Source organism: Rhynchophorus ferrugineus, unplaced genomic scaffold, assembly GCF_030347505.1.
Source record: "Rhynchophorus ferrugineus isolate W39M unplaced genomic scaffold, kcgeb_rfMv2 rfM14, whole genome shotgun sequence".
NCBI lineage: Eukaryota > Metazoa > Arthropoda > Insecta > Coleoptera > Curculionidae > Rhynchophorus > Rhynchophorus ferrugineus.
This window is the reverse complement of record NW_027472593.1, coordinates 680,581-701,440: the sequence shown is the minus strand read 5'-3', so window position 1 is coordinate 701,440 and position 20,860 is coordinate 680,581. Positions and strand designations below refer to the sequence as shown.

General features: G+C 33.6%; 4 protein-coding genes and 5 pseudogenes across 13 annotated transcripts in view; 7 read left to right on the top strand and 2 right to left on the bottom strand.

Annotated features, from left to right (window-relative positions):
- LOC143205685 (eukaryotic translation elongation factor 2-like) overlaps positions 1 to 763 on the top strand; it is a 36,017-nt gene extending 35,254 nt beyond the window's left edge. The window contains exons 3-4 of the mRNA XM_076418781.1: positions 15 to 226; positions 577 to 763. Coding sequence (XP_076274896.1) covers positions 15 to 133 — 119 coding nt within the window. The 3' untranslated portion in view covers positions 134 to 226; positions 577 to 763. The remainder of the gene's footprint in view (positions 1 to 14; positions 227 to 576) is intronic.
- The window catches only part of LOC143205649 (eukaryotic translation elongation factor 2-like), a 497,146-nt pseudogene that overhangs the window by 363,913 nt on the left and 112,373 nt on the right, over positions 1 to 20,860 (bottom strand). The window lies entirely within an intron of this gene.
- On the top strand, positions 712 to 2,650 carry LOC143205756 (eukaryotic translation elongation factor 2-like; annotated as a pseudogene). Its single transcript, XR_013007892.1, has 5 exons — positions 712 to 836; positions 961 to 1,180; positions 1,371 to 1,783; positions 1,845 to 2,056; positions 2,408 to 2,650. The product of XR_013007892.1 is annotated as a eukaryotic translation elongation factor 2-like (transcript).
- On the top strand, positions 2,746 to 8,557 carry LOC143205656 (translation elongation factor 2-like; annotated as a pseudogene). The gene is made up of 12 exons (XR_013007841.1): positions 2,746 to 2,809; positions 2,924 to 3,138; positions 3,328 to 3,734; positions 3,796 to 3,997; positions 4,350 to 4,616; positions 4,877 to 5,091; positions 5,282 to 5,693; positions 5,755 to 5,966; positions 6,711 to 6,925; positions 7,116 to 7,530; positions 7,591 to 7,802; positions 8,154 to 8,557. The product of XR_013007841.1 is annotated as a translation elongation factor 2-like (transcript).
- On the top strand, positions 7,320 to 10,104 carry LOC143205755 (eukaryotic translation elongation factor 2-like; annotated as a pseudogene). Its single transcript, XR_013007891.1, has 7 exons — positions 7,320 to 7,530; positions 7,591 to 7,622; positions 7,791 to 7,802; positions 8,334 to 8,413; positions 8,671 to 8,885; positions 9,075 to 9,752; positions 9,814 to 10,104. The product of XR_013007891.1 is annotated as a eukaryotic translation elongation factor 2-like (transcript).
- LOC143205754 (eukaryotic translation elongation factor 2-like) lies at positions 9,579 to 13,110 on the top strand (annotated as a pseudogene). Its single transcript, XR_013007890.1, has 7 exons — positions 9,579 to 9,680; positions 9,741 to 9,752; positions 10,251 to 10,369; positions 10,495 to 10,709; positions 10,899 to 11,049; positions 12,481 to 12,772; positions 12,834 to 13,110. The product of XR_013007890.1 is annotated as a eukaryotic translation elongation factor 2-like (transcript).
- Positions 11,100 to 12,566, top strand: LOC143205691 (translation elongation factor 2-like). 4 transcript variants are annotated; one of them, XM_076418792.1, is made up of 5 exons: positions 11,100 to 11,248; positions 11,314 to 11,409; positions 11,461 to 11,613; positions 11,978 to 12,190; positions 12,380 to 12,566. In XM_076418792.1, exons 4-5 carry the CDS (start codon positions 12,028 to 12,030, stop codon positions 12,463 to 12,465), a joined length of 249 nt encoding a protein of 82 aa, XP_076274907.1. In that variant the 5' UTR covers positions 11,100 to 11,248; positions 11,314 to 11,409; positions 11,461 to 11,613; positions 11,978 to 12,027; the 3' UTR covers positions 12,466 to 12,566. The 4 variants fall into 4 exon arrangements, with proteins under 4 accessions (XP_076274907.1, XP_076274906.1, XP_076274903.1 ...); XM_076418791.1 differs by having other exon boundaries at positions 11,461 to 11,657; XM_076418788.1 differs by having other exon boundaries at positions 11,461 to 11,863.
- LOC143205675 (uncharacterized) lies at positions 13,258 to 17,074 on the top strand. 2 transcript variants are annotated; one of them, XM_076418770.1, is made up of 5 exons: positions 13,258 to 14,082; positions 14,144 to 14,363; positions 14,977 to 15,392; positions 15,568 to 15,740; positions 16,692 to 17,074. In XM_076418770.1, the coding sequence occupies exons 3-5, from the start codon at positions 15,182 to 15,184 to the stop codon at positions 16,803 to 16,805; spliced, it is 498 nt and encodes a 165-aa protein (XP_076274885.1). In that variant the 5' UTR covers positions 13,258 to 14,082; positions 14,144 to 14,363; positions 14,977 to 15,181; the 3' UTR covers positions 16,806 to 17,074. The 2 variants fall into 2 exon arrangements, with proteins under 2 accessions (XP_076274885.1, XP_076274884.1); XM_076418769.1 differs by having other exon boundaries at positions 14,144 to 15,392.
- Positions 18,613 to 19,602, bottom strand: LOC143205677 (uncharacterized). Its single transcript, XM_076418773.1, has 4 exons — positions 19,448 to 19,602; positions 19,263 to 19,394; positions 19,014 to 19,199; positions 18,613 to 18,952 (listed from the first exon to the last, which is right to left on the bottom strand). Exons 1-4 carry the CDS (start codon positions 19,550 to 19,552, stop codon positions 18,890 to 18,892), a joined length of 486 nt encoding a protein of 161 aa, XP_076274888.1. The 5' UTR covers positions 19,553 to 19,602; the 3' UTR covers positions 18,613 to 18,889.

Here is a 20,860-nt window from a genome sequence, read left to right as displayed (position 1 = left end):
TGATTTGACTTCAGGTTTGAGACGTTTGGCTAAGTCTGATCTTATTGTACAATGTATCATTGAAGAATCTAGCGAAAACATCATTGCCGTTGCCAGAGAGGTCCACTTAGAAATCTGTCTGAAGGCTTTGTAGGAGGATCATGCTAGAATTCAAGTTACTTAATCCGACCCAGTAGTGCCCTTCGTGTAACTGATGGTGCTCTTGATGTAGTAGATTGTATTAGGGGTGAGTAAATTCCTAAATAATTATTTGTATAATAAATTAAATAATTGTATGTGTATTTTTGATGTTACTTACCTTAACTTAACTTTGTATTAATTTTACTAAAGAAACATTCATAATGCAATTAAATGCAGATGCAATAACGCATATCTAAATATATTTATGTGGTAAAGACAATTTATTAAAAACTTCCGAATTAAAGTAGGAAACATTGTAGTGTCTTTACAATCTTTTAATTAATCGTGATGTCATCTCCAACCGCCCCAGGCATACATTGGTTCTGCTGATGCTGCTAATTCGCTATAAATTATGGATAAAGTTAGGAACAATTTTGTAATAATGAATTATTTCAGGTGTGTGTACAAATGGAAACTATGTTACGTCAGGCTATCGACGAATGTATTAAGCCAATCTTGTTCATGAACAAGATAGACCATACCCATTTGAAATTGCAGTAGGGTGCTGAATAACCTTACCTAATTTTCTGACGTTTAACAATCTATGGGGTTAAGAATATTTCAACGCAAAAACAGGATAATGATAACAAAAGATCGTTTTGCATGTACATCTTGAATCCCATCTACAACATTTTTGACCTGATTGTGAAATGCAAGTAAACATGTGTTTTATTATTAAAAAAAATTAATTCTTCCAGCACAATTAGACCACTATAATAAATTATCGAGAATGCTTTATATATTTGTAGTTCTTGGGTGTAACTAAAATTTGTATTTTAGGAAAGATGAATATGAAGGCCTTCTCTCCACACTGTGCACTAACTTGAAATATGATGACAAGGATAAGGATGGAAAACAATTTAGGCGGACATGGTTACCTGTTGGTGAGACTTTGCTTCAGATGATTGCCGTTCACTTACCATACCCAGTAACTGCTCTGAAATACAGAATGGAAATGTTATACGAAGGTCCACATGATGATGAAGCCGCTCTTTGTATGTGTCACCTATATGGATTTTTTAAACGCGTTAAATTTTGGTATTTATTTATACATGATGATGTGTAGTTTACAACTCTAGGCTGATTCACTGTGAATGATTGTTATAAACTAAACAACAATTACCAATTTTTTATTATTTTTTTTTAATATTTGCAAATGACTATACTTTGTTTTTTTGTTTATATGTATTAAGAGCAATGATCCTAACGGTCCTATGATGATGTGTCTAAAATGGTACCCACTACTCATCAAATCATCAAAGGTTTTTTCCACGATTTTGGTCCTGTTTTTTCCGGTAAAGTAGCCACCGGCAGCAAGGCCCCTATCCCAAGACCTAAATACGTGGCATCATGAAAGAAGATTTAAACGAGAGGACAATTCAGGGAGCCATCCCCATGATGGGTCGTTATGTAGAAGCCATTGAAAATGTCCCATCTGGAAACATTTACAGGTTGTTCGGTGTGGATCAATTTTTGAAGCCAGGTACCATCCCCACATTCACAAACATGCAGAACTTGAAAGTCATGAAATTCGGCGTAACTCTCGTAGTACGTGTAGCTGTGGAACCCAAGAATCCGGCCGATTCACCAAAACTTTTAGAAGGTACGCAAATTTTCGCTTCTATTGTGTGATTATCACTAAGGTCTGTGTCATTTGACCTCAGGTTTGAAATGTTTGGCTAAGTCTGATCTTATGATAAAATGTGTCATTTATGAATCTAGCGAAAACATCATTGCCGGTGCCAGAGAGCTCCACATAGAAATCTGTCTGAAGGCCTTGGAGAAAGATCATGCTAGAATTCAAGTTACTTAATCCGACCCAGTGGTACCCTTCGTGTAACTGATGGTGCTCTTGTTCTAGTAGATAGTATTAGGGGTGAGTAAATTCCTAAATAATTATTTGTATAATAGATTAAATAATTGTATGTGTATTTTTGATGATACTTCACTGTGTATTAATTTTACTAAAGAAACATGCATAATGCAATTCAATACAGATGCAATAACGCTTATCTAAATATATTTCTGTGGTAAAGACATTTTTTTAAAAACTTTCGAATTAAAGTAGGAAACATTGTAGTGTCTTTACTATATTTTAATTAATCGTGATGTCATCTCCAACCGCCCCAGGCCGACATTTGTTAATGATTGGTGCTACTCTTGCTGCTAATTAGCTATAAATTATGGATATATTTAGAAACAATTTTGTAATAATGAAATATTTCAGGTGTGTGTACAAACGGAAACTATGTTACGTCAGGCTATCGACGAACGTATTAAGCCAATCTTGTTCATGAACAAGATAGACCATACCCATTTGAAATTGCAGTAGGGTGCTGAATAACCTTACCAAATTTTCTGACGTTTAACAATCTATGGGGTTAGGAATATTTCAACGCAAAAACAGGATAATGTTAACAAAAGATCGTTTTGCATGTACATCTTGAATACCATCTACAAAATTTTTAACCTGATTGTGAAATGCAAGTAAACTTGTGTTTTATTATTAAAAAAAATTAATTCTTCCAGCACAATTAGACCACTATATAGTTTAAAAAATAACTTTTATGAAGTTATTAGGAAATAAATATATTGTTGGCAGTGCATTGGAAGAAAATTATAGGCCTAGGTATTAAACGCTTTCATGTTACCTCTATCTTTATATCTTATGGTGACAAGCTGTTATATCGAGAATGCATTATATATTTGTAGTTCTTGGGTGTAATTAAAATTTGTATTTTAGGAAAGAAGAATATGAAGGCCTTCTCTCCACACTGTGCACTAACTTGAAATATGAAGACAAGGATAAGGATGGAAAACAATTTAGGCGGAAATGGTTACCTGTTGGTGAGACTTTGCTTCAGATGGTTGCCGTTCACTTATCATACCCAGTAACTGCTCTGAAATACAGAATGGAAATGTTATAGGAAGGTCCACATGATGATGAAGCCGCTCTTGGTATGTGTCACCTGTATGGATTTTTAAAACGCGTTAAACTTTGGTATTAATTTTTACTTGATGATGTGTAGTTTAGAACTCTAGGCTGATTCACTGTGAATGATTGGTATAAACTAAACAACAATTACCAATTTTTTATTATTTTTTTAATATTTGCAAATGACTATACTTAGCTTTTTTTGTTTTTAGGTATTAAAAATTGTAATCCTAACGGTCCTATGATGATATGTGTCTAAAATGGTGCCCACTTCTCATAAAGGTTATTTCTACGATTTTGGTCCTGTTTTTTCCGGTAAAGTAGCCACCGGCAGCAAGGCCCCTATCCCAAGAGCTAAATACGTGGCTTCATGTAAGAAGATTTAAACGAGAAGACAATTCAGGGAGCCATCCTCATGACTGATCGTTACATAGAAGCCATGGAAGATGTCCCATCTGGAAATATTTGCACTTTGTTCGGTCTGGATCAATTTTTCCCAATACCATCCCCACATTCACAAACATGCAGAACTTGAATGTCATGAAATTCGGCGTAACTCTCGTAGAACGTGTAGCTGTGGAACCCAAGAATCCGGCCGATTCACCAAAACCTATAGAAGGTACGCAAATGTTCGCTTTTATTGTGTGATTATCACTAAGGTCTTCCTCATTTGACTTCAGGTTTGAAACGTTTGGCCTTATGGTACAATGTGTCATTAAAGAATCTAGCGAAAACATCATTGCCGGTGACAGAGAGCCCCACTTAGATATATGTCTGAGGGCCTTGGAGGATTATCATGCTGGAATTCAAGTTACTTAATCCGACCCAGTAGTACCCTTCGTGTAACTAATTGTGCTCTTGTTGTAGTAGATTGTACTACGGGTGAGTAAGTTCCTAAATAATTATTTGTATAATAAATTAAATAATTATGTATGTATTTTTGGTGTTACTTAACTTTTTATTAATTTTACTAAAGAAACGTGCATAATGCCATTCAATGCAGATGCAATATCGCATATATAAATATATTTCTGTGGTAAAGACAATTTATTAAGAACTTCCGAATTAAAGCAGGAAACATTGTAGTGTCTTTACAATCTTTCAATTAATCGTGATGTCATCTGCAACTGTTCCATGCCGTCATTGGTTAATGTTTGGTGCTACTGATGCTGTTAATTCGCTATAAATTATGAATCAAGTTAGAAACAATTTTGTAATAATGAATTATTTGCAGGTGTGTGCGTATAAACGGAAACTGTCCTATGTCAGGCTATCGACGAACGTAATAAGCCAATCTTGTTCATGAAGAAGATGAACCGTATTCTTTTAGAATTGCAGTTGGATGCTGAATAACTTTACCAAACTTTTTGACATTGAACAATCTATGATGTTAGATATATTTCAACCCAAAATCAAAAGTATAATCATAACAAAAGATCGTTCTGCATGTACATCTTGAATCCAATCTAAAAAATCTTTGACTTTATTATGAACTGCAAAAGTAAGCATTGTGTTTTATTATTTAAAATAAAAGGTAGTTCTTCCAGCACAATTAGGCCACTATATAGTTTACAAAATAACTTTTATGAAGTTATTAGGAAATAAAGATATTGTTTACAGTGCGTTGCAAGAAAATTATAAGCCTAGGTATTAAACGCTTTCACGTTACCTCTACCTTTATATCCTATGGTGACAAACTACTTTATCGAGAATGCATTATATATTTGTAGTTCTTGGGAGTAACTAAAATTTTTATTTTAGGAAAGAAGAATATGAAGCCCTTCTCTCCACACTGCACATTAACTTGAAATATGAAGATAAGGATAAGGATGGAAAACAATATTGTCGGACATGGTTAACTGCTGGTGGGACTTTGCTTCAGATGATTGCCGTTCATTTACCATCCTCAGTGACTGCTCTGAAATACAGAATGGAAATATTATACGAAAGTCCACACGATAATGAAGCCGCTCTTGGTATGTGTCACCTATATGGATTTTTTAAATGTGTTAAATTTTAGTATTTATTTGTACATAATGATGTATAGTATACAACTCTAGGCTGACTCACTGTGAATGATTGGTATAAACTAAACAACAATTACCTATTTTTTATTATTTTTTTTTAATATTTGCAAATGACTATACTTTGTTTTTTTGTTTATAGGTATTAAGAACAATGATCCATTGGTCCTATGATGATGTGTCTAATATGGCACCCACTTCTCATAAAGGTTTTTTTAACGATTTTGGTATTGTTTTTTCCGGTAAATTAGCCACCGGCATGAAGGCCCCTATCCTGGGACTTAACTATGTGGTCTCAACAAAGAGGATTTACACGAGAAGACAATTCAGGGAGCCAACCTCATGATTGGTCGTTACATAGAAGCCATGGAAGATGTCCCATCTGGATATATTTGTACTTTGTTCGGTGTGGATCAATTTTTGGTTAAGCTCCGATACCATCGCCTCATTCACAAACAAGCAGATCTTGAATGTCAAGAACTTCAGCTTATCTTCTGTAGTATGTGTAGCTTTGGAACGGAATAATCCGGCCGATTCAGAAAAACCTGTAGAAGGTACGCATATGTTCGCTTTTATTGTGTGATTATCACTAAGGTCTGTGTCATTTGACTTCAGGTTTGAAACGTTTGGCTAAGTCTGATCTTATGGTACAATATGTCATTGACGAATCTAACGAAAACATCATTGCCAGTGCTAGAGAGCTCCACTTAGAAATCTGTCTGAAAACCTTGGAGGATTATCATGCTAGAATTCAAGTTACTTAATCCGACCCATTAGTACCCTTGGTATAACTGATGGTGCTCTTGTTGTAGTAGATTATGTTATGGGTATGTAAATTCATAAATAATTATTTGTATAATAAATTAAATAATTATGTAAGTATTTTAGGTGTTACTTTACTTTATATTAATTTTACTAAACAAAAATGAAAATTTTAAATAATGCATATATCAATATATTTCTGTGGTAAAGGCAACTTATTAAAAATTTCCGAATTAAAGTAGGAAACATCGAAAAAAGAATCTTGTAGTGTCTTTACAATCTTTTAATTACAACGGAGTACAAACGGAAACTATGTTACGTTAGGCTATCGACGAATGTATTAAGCCAATCTTGTTCATGAACAAGATGGACCATACCCAGTTGAAATTGCAGTTGGGTGCTGAATAACTTTACCAAATTTTCTGAACTTTAACAATTTTTGGGGTTAGGAATATTTCAACCCAAAAACAGGATAATGATAACAATAGATCGTTTTGCATGTACATCTTGAATCCCATCTACAAAATTTTTGAATTTATTACGAACTGCAAGTAAACATGTGTTTTATTATTAAACAAAAATTTAATTCTTCCACCTCAATTAGGTCACTATATAGTTTACAAAATAACTTTTATGAAGTTATTAGGAAATAAATATATTGTTGGCAGTGCAGTGGAAGAAAATTATAAGCCTAGGTATTAATCACTTTCATGTTACCTCTATCTTTATATCCTATGGTGACAAGCTACTATATCGAGAATGCATTATATATTTGTAGTTCTTGGGAGTAACTAAAATTTTTATTTTAGGAAAGAAGAATATGAAGCCCTTCTCTCCACACTGCACATTAACTTGAAATATGAAGACAAGGATAAGGATGGAAAACAATTTTGTCGGACATGTTTAACTGTTGGTGGGCCTTTGCTTCAGATGATTGCCGTTTACTTACCATCCCCAGTAACTGCTCTGATATGCAGAATCGAAATGTTATACGAAGGTCCAGATGATGATGAAGCAGCTCTTGGTATGTGTCACCCGCATGGATTTTTAAAACGCGTTAAATTTTGGTATTAATTTGTACTTGATGATGTGTAGTTTAAAACTCTAGACTGATTCACTGTGAATGATTGGTATAAACTAAACAACAATTATCAATTTTTTATTAATTTCTTAATATTTGCAAATGACTATACTTTGCTTGTTTTTGTTTTTAGGTATTAAAAATTGTAATCCTAACGGTCCTATGATGATATGTGTCTTAAATGGTGCCCACTTCTCATAAAGGTTATTTCTACGATTTTTAGTCCTGTTTTTTCCAGTAAAGTAGCCAACGGCGTGAAGGCCCCTATCCCAAGACCTAAATATGTGGCCTCAACAAAGAGGATTTACGCGAGAAGACAATTCAGGGAGCCATCCTCATGATTGGTCGTTATATAGAAGCCATGGAAGATGTTCCATCTGGAAATATCTGCACTTTGTTCAGTGTGGATCAATTTTTGGTTAAGCCCGATATCATCGCCACATTCACAAACAAGCAGAACTTGAATGTCAAGAACTTCAGCTTATCTTCCGTAGTACGTGTAGCTGTGGAACCGAAGAATCCGGCCGATTCAGAAAAACCTGTAGAAGGTTCGCAAATGTATGATTTATTGTAAGATTATCATTAAGGTCTGTATCATTTGACTTCAGGTTTGAAACGTTTGGCTAAGTCTGACCTTATGGTACAATGTGTCAATGAAGAATCTAGCGAAAACATCATTGCCGGTGCCAGAGAGCTCCACATATAAATCTGCCTGAAGGCCTTGGAGAAGGATCATGCTAGAATTCAAGTTACTTAATCCGACCGAGTAGTACCCTTCGTGTAACTAATTGTGCTCTTGTTGTTGTAGATTGTTTTATGGGTGAGTAAATTCCTAAATAATTATTTGTATAATAAATTAAATAATTATATATGTATTTTTGGTGTTACCTAACTTTGTATTAATTTTACTAAAACAACATGCATAATGCAATTCAATGCAGATGCAATAACGCATATCTAAATATATTTCTGTGGTAAAGACAATTTATTAAGATCTTCCGAATTAAAGTAGGAAACATGGAAGTGTCTTTACTATATTTTAATTAATCGTGATGTCATCTCCAACCGCCCCAGGCCGACATTTGTTAATGCTTGGTGCTACTCTTGCTGCTAATTCGCTATAAATTATGGATAAATTTAGAAACAATTTTGTAATAATGAATTATTTCAGGTGTGAGTACAAACGGAAACTATGTTACGTCAGGCTATCGACGAACGTATTAAGACATTCTTGTTCATGAACAAGATGGACCGTACCCATTTGAAATTGCAGTTGGATGCTGAATAACTTTACCAAATTTTCTAACGTTTAACAATATATGGGGTTAGGAATATTTCACCCCAAAAATAGGATAATGATAACAAAAGATCCTTTTACATGTATATCTTGAATCCCATCTACAATATTTTTGACTTGATTATGAACTGCAAGTAAACATGTGTTTTATTATTAAAAAAAAATTAATTCTTCCAACACAATTAGGCCACTATAGAGTTTACAAAATAACTTTTATGAAGTCATTAGGAAATAAATATAGTGTTGGGAGTGCATTGGAAGAAAATTATAAACCTAGGTATTAAACGCTTTCATATTACCTCTATCTTTATATCCTATGGTGACAAGCTATTATATCGAGAATGCATTATATGTTTATAGTTCTTGGGTGTAACTAAAATATTTATTTTAGGAAAGAATAATATGAAGCCCTTCTCTCCACACTGCGCACTAACTTGAAATATGAAGACAAGGATTAGGATGAAAAGCAATTTAGGCGGATATGGTTACCTGTTGGTGAGACTTTGCTTGAGATGACTGCCGTGCACTTACCATACCCGGTAACTGCTGTGAAATACAGAATGGAAATGTTATACGGAGGTCCACATGATGATGAAGCCGCTCTTGGTATGTGTCACCAATATTGATTTTTTAAATGTGTTAAATTTTAGTATTTATTTGTACATGATGAGGTGTAGTTTACAACTCTAGGCTGACTCACTGTGAATGATTGGTATAAACTAAACAACAATTACCAATTTTTTATTATTTTTTTTAATATTTGCAAATGACTATATTCTGTTTTTTTGTTTATAGGTATTAAGAACAATGATCCTAACGGTCCTTTGATGATGTGTCTAAAATGGTATCCACTTCTCATAAAGGTTTTTTCTACGATGTTGTTATTGTTTTTTGCGGTAAAGTAGCCACCGGCATGAAGGCCCTTATCCTGGGACCTAATTATGTGGCCTCATCAAAGAGGATTTACACGAGAAGACAATTCAGGGAGCGATCCTCATGATTGGTCGTTATATAGAAGCCATGGAAGATGTCCCATCTGGAAATATTTGCACATTGTTCGGTGTGGATCAATTTTTGGTTAAGCCCGATACCATCGCCACATTCATAAACAAGCAGATCTTGAATGTCAAGAACTTCAGCTTATCTTCCGTAGTATGTGTAGCTGTGGAACCGAATAATCCGCCCGATTCAGAAAAACCTGCAGAAAACCTGTTCGCTTTTATTGTGTGATTATCACTAAGGTCTGTGTCATTTGACTTCAGGTTTGAAACGTTTTGCCAAACCTGATCTTATGGTACAATGTGTCATTACGAATCTAGCGAAAACATCATTGCCGGTGCTAGAGAGCTCCACTTAGAAATCTGTCTGAAGGCCTTGGAGGAGGATCACGCTAGAATTCAAGTTACTTAATCCGACCCTGTAATGCCCTTCGTGTAAATGATTGTGCTCTTGTTGTAGTAGATTGTGTTACGGGTAGGTAAATTCCCAAATAATTATTTATATAATAAATTAAATAATTATATATGTATTTTAGGTGTTACTTCACTTTGTATTAATTTTACTAAACAAAAATTAAAATTTTAAATAATGCATATATAAATATATTTCTGTGTTAAAGACATCTTATTAAGAATGTCGCATTAGAGTAGGAAACATCGAAAAAAGAATATTGTAGTGTCTTTACAATGTATTAATTAATCGTGATGTGCGTGATCTCCATCTGCCCTAGGCCGACATTCGTTAATGTTTGGTGGTACTGATGCTGCTAATTCGCTATAAATTATGAATAAAGTTAGAAATAATTTTGTAATAATAAATTATTTGCCGGTGTGTGTGTACAAACGGAAACTGTCTTACGTCAGGCTATCGACGAACGTTTTAAAACAATCTTGTTTATGAACAAGATGAACCCGTACTCTTTTGCAATTGCAGTTGGACCCTGAATAACTTTACCAAACTTTCCGATGTTAAACAGTCTATGGGGTTAGAAATATTTCAACCCAAAAACAGGATAATGATAACAAAAGATCGTTTTGTATGTACATCTCGAATCCCATCCACAAAATTTTTGACCTGATTATGAACAGCAAGTAAACATGTGTTTTATTATTAAAAAAAAATTAATTCTTCCAGCAAAATTAGGCCACTATAACAAATTATAGAGAACGAATTATATATTTGTAGTTCTTGGGTGTAACTAAAATTTTTATTTTAGTAAAGAAGAAAATGAAGCCCTTCTTTCCATACTGCACATTAACTTGAAATGTGAAGATAAGGATAAGGATAGAAAACCATTTAGTCAGACATGGTTACCTGCTGGTGGGACTTTGCTTCAGATGATTGCCGTTCATTTACCGTCCCCAGTACCTGCTCTGAAATACAGAATGGAAATGTTATACGAAAGTCCACACGATGATGAAGCCGCTCTTGGTATGTGTCACCTATATGGATTTTTTAAACGTGTTAAATTTTAGTATTTATTTGTACATGATGATGTATAGTATACAACTCTAGGCTGACTCACTGTGAATGATTGGTATAAACTAAACAACAATTACCAATTTTTTATTATTTTTTTAATATTTGCAAATGACTATATTTTGCTTTTTTTGTTTTTAGGTATTAAAAACTGTGATCCTAACGGTCCTATGATGATGTGTCTAAAATGGTACCCACTTCTCATAAAGTTTTTATCTACGATTTTGGTTCTGTTTTTTCCGGTAAAATAGCCACCGGCATGAAGGCCCCTATCCTGGGACCTAACTATGTGGCCTCAAGAAAGAGGATTTACATTAGAAGACAATTCAGGGAGCCATCCTCATGATTGGTCGTTACATAGAAGCCATGGAAAATTTGTGCACTGAAAATGTTTGCACTTTGTTCGGTCTGGATCAATTTTTCCCGATACCATCCCCACATTCACAAACATGCAGAACTTGAATGTCATGAAATTCGGCGTAACTCTCATAGTACGTGTAGCTGTGGTAAAGACAATTTATTAGGAACTTCCTAATTAAAATAGGAAACATTGTAGTGTTTTTACAATCTTTTAATTAATCGTGATGTCATCTCCAACCGCCCCAGGCCGACATTGGTTAATGATTGGTGCTACTGATGCTGCTAATTCGCTGTAATTTATGGATAAAGTTAGAAACAATTTTGTAATAATGAATTATTTCAGGTGTATGTACAAACGGAAACTATGTTACATCAGGCTATCGACGAACGCATTAAGAAAATCTTGTTCATGAACAAGATGGACCGTACCCATTTGAAATTGCAGTTGGGTGCTGAATAACTTTACCAAATTTTATGACGTTTAACAATCTATGGGGTTAGGAATATTTTAACCCAAAAACAGGATAATGATAACAAAAGGTCGTTTTGCATGTACATCTTGAATCCCATCTACAAAATTTTTGACATGATTATGAACTGCAAGCCAACAAGTGTTTTATTATTAAAAAAAAATTAATTCTTCCACCACAAATAGGCCACAATATAATTTACAAAATAACTTTTATGAAGTTATTAGGAAATAAATATATTGTTGGCAGTGCGTTGGAAGAAAATTTTAAGCCTAGGTATTAAACGCTTTCATGTCATCTCTATCTTAATATCCTATGGTGACAAGCTGTTATATCGAGTATGCATTATATATTTGTAGTTCTTGGGTGTAACTAAAATTTGTATTTTAGGAAAGAAGAATATGAAGGCCTTCTCTCCACACTGTGCACTAACTTGAAATATGGAGATAAGGATAAGGATGGAAAATAATTTATGCGGATATGGTTACCTGTTGGTGAGACTGCTTCAGATGTTTGCCGTTCACTTACCATGCCCAGTAACTGCTCTGAAATACAGAATGGAAATGTTATATGAAGGTCCACATGATGATGAAGCCGCTCTTGGTATGTGTCACCTATATGGATTTTTTAAACGAGTTAAATTTTGGTTTTTATTTGTACATGGTGATGTGTAGTTTACAACTCTAGTCTGATTCACTGTGAGTGATTGGTATAAAGTAAACAACAATTACCAATTTTTTGTTATTTTTTTTAATATTTGCAAACGGCTATACTTTGTTTTTTTGTTTTTAGGTATTAAGAACAGTGATCCTGGTACCCACTACTTATCATATCATCAAAGGTTTTTTCTAAGATTTTGGTCCTGTTTTTTCCGGTAAAGTAGCCACCGGCAGCAAGGCCCCTATCCCAAGACTTAAATACGTGGCATCAAGAAAGAATATTTAAACGAGAAGACAATTCAGGGAGCCATCCTCATGATTGGTCGTTATATAGAAGCCATGGAAGATGTCCCATCTGGAAATATTTGCACTTTGTTCGGAGTGGATCAATTTTTGGTTAAGCCCGATATCATCCCCACATTCAAAAACGTGCAGAAGTTGAATGTCATGAAATTCGGCGTAACTCTCGTAGTACGTGTAGCTGTGGAGACCAAGAATCCGGCCGATTCACCAAAACTTTTAGAAGGTACGCAAATGTTCGCTTTTATTGTGAGATTATCACTAAGGTCTGTGTCATTTGACTTCAGGTTTGAAACGTTTGGCTAAGTCTGACCTTATGGTACAATGTGTCTTGGAAGAATCTAGGGAAAACATCATTGCCGGTGCCAGAGAGTTCCACTTAGAAATCTCTCTGAAGGCCTTGGGGGAGGATCTTTCATGCGTGAATTTAAGTTACTTAATCCGGCCCAATAGTGCCCTTCGTGTAACTGATGGTGCTCTAGTAGATTGTATTACAGATAAGTACATTTCTAAATAATTGTTTGTATAATAAATTGAATAAATATGTATGTATTTTTGGTGTTACTTCACTTTGTATTAATTTTACTAAAGAAACGTGCATAATGCCATTCAATGCAGATGCAATATCGCATATATAAATATATTTCTGTGGTAAAGACAATTTATTAAGAACTTCCGAATTAAAGTAGGAAACATTGTAGTGTCTTTACAATCTTATAATTAATCGTGATGTTATCTCCAACCGCCCCAGGCCGACATTGGTTAATGCTATTGATTAGTGCTACTGATGCTGCTAATTCGTTATACCTTATGAATAAAGTTAGAAACAATTTTGTAATAATGAGTTATTTCAGTTGTGAGTACAAACAGAAACTATGTTACCTCACTGGCCATCCCCAGTAACTGCTCAGAAATACAGAATGGAAATGTTATACGAAAGTCCACATGGATGGATGTTTAAAACGCGTGAAATTTTAGGTTTTATTTGTACATGACGATATGTAGTTTACAACTCTATACTGATTCACTGTGAATGATTGGTATAAACTGAACAACAATTAAAAATTTTTTATTATTTTTTTAGTATATGCAAATTACTATACATTTTTTTGTTTTAAGGTATTATGAACTGTGATCCTAACGGTCCTCTAACGATGTATATGTCCAAAATGGTAGCCACTTCTCATAAAGGCCGTTTCCACGCCTTTTTTTTCTGTCTTGACCGGTAAAGTAGCCAACGGCATGAAGGCCCCTATCCCAAGACCTAAATATGTGGCATCAAGAAAGAAGATTTAAACAAGAAGACAATTCAAGCAGCCATCCTAATGATGGGTCGTTATGTAGAAGCTATTGTAGATGTCCCATCTGGAAACATTTACAGGTTGTTCGGAGTGGATCAATTTTTGGTTAAGCCCGATGCCATCCCCACATTCACAAGCATGCACAACTTGAATGTCAGGAAATTCGGCGTAACTCTCGTAGTACGTGTAACTGTTGAACCCAAGAATCCGGCCGATTCACTAAAACATTTAGAAGGTACGCAAATGTTCACTTTTATTTTGTGATTATCACTAAGGTCTGTGTCATTTGACTTCAGATTTGAAACGTTTGGCTTAGTCTGACCTTATGGTACAATGTGTCATGGAAGAATCTAGGGAAAACATCATTGCCTTTGCCAGAGACTTCCACTTAGAAATCTCTCTGAAGGCCTTGGAGGAGGTTCGATCATGCTAGAATTCAAGTTACTTAATCCGATCCAATAGTGCAATTCGTGTAACTGATGGTGCTCTTGTTGTTGTAGATTGTATTACAGATAAGTAAATTTCTAAATAATTATTTGTATAATAAATTAAATAATTATGTATGTATTTTTGGTGTTACTTCACTTTGTATTAATATTACTAAAGAAACGTGCATAATGCAATTCAATGCAGATGAAATAACGCATATATAAATATATTTATGTTGTAAAGACAATTTATTAAGAACTTCCGAATTAAAGTAGGAAACATTGTAGTGTCTTTACAACTTATAATTAATCGTGATGTTATCTCCGACCGCCCCAGGCCGACATTAGTTAATGATTGGTGCTACTGATGCTGCTAATTCGTTATACTTTATGGATAAAGTTAGAAACAATTTTGTAATAATGAGTTATTCCAGTTGTGAGTACAAACGGAAACTATGTTACCTCACTGGCCATCCCCAGTAACTGCTCAGAAGTACAGAATGGAAATGTTATACGAAGGTTCACATGGATGGATGTTTAAAACGCGTGAAATTTTAGGTTTTATTTGTACATGACGATATGTAGTTTACAACTCTATGCTGATTCACTGTGAATGATTGGTATAAATTGAACAACAATTACCAATTTTTTATTATTTTTTTAGCATATGCAAATTACTATACTTCGCTTTTTGTTTTTAGGTATTACGAATTGTGATCCTAAGGGTCCTCTGACGATGTATGTGTCTAAAATAGTACCCACTTCTCATAAAGGTCGTTTCCACGCTTTTTTTCCTGTCTTTTCCGGTAAATTAGCCAAAGGCATGAAGGCCCCTATCCTAAGACCTAAATATGTGGCATCAAGAAAGAAGATTTAAATGAGTAGACAATACATGGAACCATCCTCATGATGCGTCGTTATGTAGAAGTCATGGAAGATGTCCTATCTGGAAACATTTACAGGTTGTTCGGTGTGGATCAATTTTTGGTTAAGCCCGATACCATCACCACATTCACAAACAAGCAGAACTTGAATATCAAGGAGATCAGCTTATCTTCCATAGTACGTGTAGTTGTAGAACCGAAGAATCCGGCCCATTCAGAAAAACTTGTAGAAGGTACGGAAATATTCGCTTTTATTGTGTGACTATCACTAAGGTTTGTGTCATTTAACTTCAGGTTTGAAACGTTTGGCCAAGTCCGATCCTTTGGTAAAAAATGGCAACGCCCCCTTAATTTATTTTTTCAAATCATATTTTATGGAGTGAGTTTTATTCTTAATTCTATTTGCAGGATTCCAATGGGCAACAAAGCAATCCATCGTGGTGGCGGTTAGATCATTCCTACAACCCGTCGTATGTTGTCTTGTCTGCTTGCCTATTAGTCAATATATTATTAAAAGGTCAATAGTCTGGGCAGACGCCCAGCCCAGACTCATTGGACTTGTTTGTCAGTGTGAAATTCAGGTAAATCTTTTATACAATTAAATTTTCACTCCATCTTAGAAATACGTTCGATATCACAGAAAGCGGCACCAGATGATACAGCGTTGTATAAGTAGCAATTTTGAATTGTTTACATAATTATATCCCGGTTGATTTAGGACTTCTATCCATTCTCAGATGATTCTCTAGAATCTACTTGGTGTAGGGGTTTGAGTAATTAAAGTACTGGATACAACTTAGTCCATGCATATTTATACTTTACAAACATCTCGATTAAGGCCACAACACAGAAATGAATCAAGAGTGAGGGATCTTCATCTTGTCCGGGTGGTTTTATCACGAGCATGCGCCGTAGCGTTTTTACGATTTTATATACAAAGCAACTACTTTTAACATTTAATTATTCAACAATATATAAGCCCATTCAGTATATAGGCGCATCCACCCAATTATTATATGTCCAACTATATGTGTTGTAACATTCGCAAGATATGTTATATTAATGGTATATTACTTTCGGATCTAAAGAATTCTTACTTTTTGGCCATTTGGAATAGGGGAACTAATAAAACATTAACAATCGTTAACAAAATTATTATATTAACAAATGTTTTACTAAAAGATATCAAAAATTACCTGATTTCTTCTATAGATTTAATTGGCTGGTTTTCACAAAGTGTCAACGTGCTTGTTGAAAAATATGATTTATAATGTTTCGCATTTATAATTTAATTTTTGGAGATATTTCTTCAAGTTTAATGTGTTTAAAAAATATACCAAAAACGATACCATAAGTCGTGTATCTAATATTTGACCGAACTGCTTTATTATTGAATTTTCCGTTTTAATATTATAATTTTTCTGGAAACATAATTATTTATCAGGTTATTTATTTATTATAAAAGCTAGTACTGTACTAATATACGAAATTCTTTTTTAACATATCTAATATTTTATTTTGTTGTTTTTCAGGATACACATAAAATAAAGAAAGTTTTCCAGATCTCAGTCAATACTTGGACAAAATGTAAACGCGTCGTTAATGACAATCCATTTTTTTCTATAGTACAAATAAAAAGGCCGTGATCTACGTTCTCATCAGAGAGTAGACGGCAGACTGCATCTGCTTTTTAATTCCCAAATATAACAACCTGAGGGAGTCCAAACTTGCTGGAGAAAGCGAATTATAGGAGAATTGGGGAATTGGACAGTAGGGGTTGACAATACTTTGGTTGAAGGCTGCAATCCGACGAACTGTCGCAGTTAAAAAGGATGAGCAAACGTTAATTCATCAGTAAACTATTATATTTCTTGTCATAGATTTTATAATTAATTAATAAATTTTTTTGGAAAAATGACTTGTTTTAATGCCTGACCATAACAAATGACACAAAGTTTTAAAATTACTTTCCAGGCGATGTGCATCCATTACAATATTTTTTAGAACCGATTTGGTGAAGGTAATTGGGCAATTAAAATAGTGAATTCAGCTGAGCCGCTCTGTATTTATACTTTATGAATAAGTTGGTTATGGCCACATCACAGAATTAATTAAGATGCCGGAATCTTCATCCTGCTCGTGAGGCTATAACTCGATCTTGCCCCGTGGCGTTTTACATATTTATATTTCAAGGCAGCAAAACATTTATTTATGCAATCGTGCTTAAAAGCGCATTTACCATATAGGCGTCTCTAATCAATTATTTGTGTCTAACATTCGGCCACCCTGACCTCGCAAAACTTCACTCCGACCTGCTCTTGGAATATGGTGGTTGTTATTCTGGTTTTTCTATAATGGAGACATACTCTTAACTACTTGATCTTTTAAAATTTCTTACCTTATTGATGATTTTTTCTTTATAGTTCCATTTTATACCTTCCATACTGTGTATTTTATAACTTCTGTGAAATCAATTTTTTTACTTCTTGGGGTGACCTGCAGTTTATTCCTTCGGTGAGGTCCGACTGCCAGACACCATTTTAAATTCTCTTAATGGTCTGGTATATTCAATGATTCTTTTTCTGTTTTCTTTTTTTTTATGATCCTTATAATATACGTCTTGCTCGGACAGGAGTTCGGTGGTACTATGAACTTAACTTAAACATTATCTATATATTTTGATCAAACGATGATAACTCTATTCCTAATTTTTGAATTATTCTATACTGCTGGCGTAAAAACTTTCTGTTCGTCAGACTGCATGCATCCCATGTGATGGAGGGCTGGCTGCCTCCATACTGTCGTCCGTAAAGTAGACCTTTCCACGTCTGTTGTGGTGACCACCGATTGGTTGGCTACTCCTGTGCTGGCAGCCTGGCTGTAAACGTTCATAGCAACGTCGCTCGTGATGGCCCCCAGTTTTTGATACCCTTCATATCATCAGCTAATTTGTTGTCACGTGCATTGGTTGTTCTTATCGTTGGAGTACCCCACATAGGTATGCCCCTTTTGCAAGCCCTCTTTATTTTAATAAATATAACTATATATTTCTATTAGATATCGATGTTATTTCCAGTTGCTCTATGTATTTGTGTTCTGAATCGCATCTTAAATTAATGACTTTATGTCTAACACGATCTGAGAATAGAATATATATTTTCATTGTGTAAAACAATCGAACACTTGTTACCTCCTACTGTCCAACCTCTTTGATAAAATTACTTTGCGGAAAGACAAAAAATAATTTGAATACATTTAGTGTTTAATATCTTACTATGTATTTTATAGCTTATCACTTTTGGCGCATAAAAAATATAACACACATTTATCTAATTTTTAGGCATTTAATTTTTAATCCTAAGCAAGCAGACCTTGATACTCAACAAAGCTTCTACTTATTGGCATATCAAGACACCAAATGATAGATAATCAAGGTAATAAAATGAAAAAATTAATGAATATGTTAACAATTAAAAAATAAAATACGGAAAAAGTTTTACAAGGAATAGACTATTTATCTCTAAAAATATTTGTCAACTGCATAAGTAAATGATATATAGTTATTAAACATACATTAAGCACATTTTTATAACATAAAACAATGAATTTTCAATAAATCACATAATCACTTAATATCGCACACTTATAATAAAATTTTAAAATAGAACATAATTTATTTGCTTTGGATAATATAGCTTTTGGACTTTTCCAAATTTCATTATTACATCACTTATTGTGTCAAGTGTTTTGTCTTTGTTTGTGATGAAACCACTGGTGTTTGTGGTACGTTTGCCTAAAAAGAAACCAATCAAAGCAAGTCAAATTTTGAAGAAAAACTCAAAAATTCATATTACATTTTGACGATCCTGACAACTATTCAATTTGGATTTATTGGATATGGCAGTGTCTGTAAGTTGTCCTATTCTCTGTCTTTCAGAATTCCGAAAATTCCGTCTCTTTAAAGCAGACTCTGTGTCTAAATTTCTCAATACTTGATGTTCGAGATAATATTGCTCTGCATTATAAGTTGGGCCCTCACACTAAAAATACAAAAAAATTATAATATTTATAGATTATTAGGATTTTCTAAAATCATAAATTACATTATCCCAACTATCATCAACTGGTACAAGTTTAATAGGTTCTAGAGGTGTTACCACCTTTTCAACTTCACTGCCTTCTTTTATTAGCTGCAATTCTATACACTTTTTATCCCGGCAGATACTATGGTGTAACTAGTATAAAAAAAGTACTGTATTGGTTTTCTTTAATAAATAATACACCTTACATTTAATTCTTCTGGTGGTACACGGTAACATGTATTATAATCACAAGGGACTAGTACAATATTCCCGCTGTTAGCAGCTTTGCATTTCTTCAAATGTAATTCCATCCTTGATACTCTTATGTGATGTGAGTTATTGTAAGGACAAATAAATTTTTCATTGGGACTGTAAAATATCGGTTAAGTATTATCTTTAAATTCTTTGGTCATACATTACTCTCTTAATATCACCATTGTTTAAATTTCTGTATTATGTGTTTTTAAGATATTTTAAAGTATACACTAATATAAATTGTTAATAGTTAAATTATAAACGTTTATACGTGAATAAATGCACTTAAACTTTGAAATATTTCAAGGAAGATTTCAAGAAAATTCATTGTTTATCAAATTCTTTTATCAAAATATTTTATGTTTTCTTATTGATTACATATATGGAAGATTAAAGAATAAACTAGAGATGATGAAAGAAAATCGATTGTAAGTTCCGATGTATCGATAGTTACATAAATTATTCCATAAATATTATAAAACCATTTAATTATTTTTAATAAACTATTAAATTTGGTACTTAACCTTAAAAGATTAGCTTCTCTACACTAATTAAAATAAAATATTTATAAAAAAATCTATAAATAATATCGATATTTTTTTGGGCCGTGCCCTGTGTATATGTTAAATCGCAATTTAAAATACTGACTTTATTTCTAACATGATCTGAGAAAAACACATTTCTAAAATATAAAACATAATCGAAACATAACGATTAATATACTTTGAAAACGTATATTTTATTTTAAAAATTAGATGCACCTCGCTACTTAATTTTAAAGGTTTATAAATATTTCCATATTTTAATATACTTTTTACAGTATTTACAAAACATCGGCCTATATATCAATATTTTTATTTTTTATTAAAAAATCTACATATTTTTTGTGAAATATCGAAGTATTTTCCAGTAGCAGTAGCTGTTAAAAAATATCTATATTTTATTCATCCCTTATATCCATATACTTTTTTAAAAGTTGACCTTGAAAGTGAAAGGAATACATAAAATTAAACAAATTAACTCGGCGGGAATGTGACACTAGAAGTTGGAAATATCATTCAACATCTTCCATTCAAGATCAAAATGATATTAGGTCGACTGCACGTTGTCGATATGTTCCCGTGCCGCACCTCCGAATGGTTCCAGAACAGTCTCCGTTAGTTCGTTGATCGAAACGCATTGCCTTGTCTTACCTATCGGACCAATAAGGTAGTATTTTTGTCGAATAAAGGCCTCTTATTTAAACAAATAAGGTTAGAATATAATGAACATTTTTAAGACTAGAACATCTGTGCTGAGGTTACATAAGTGGTGACAGTGATAAAATAGCCGACGGATTATCCCGTTCAAAAATGGTAAAATCA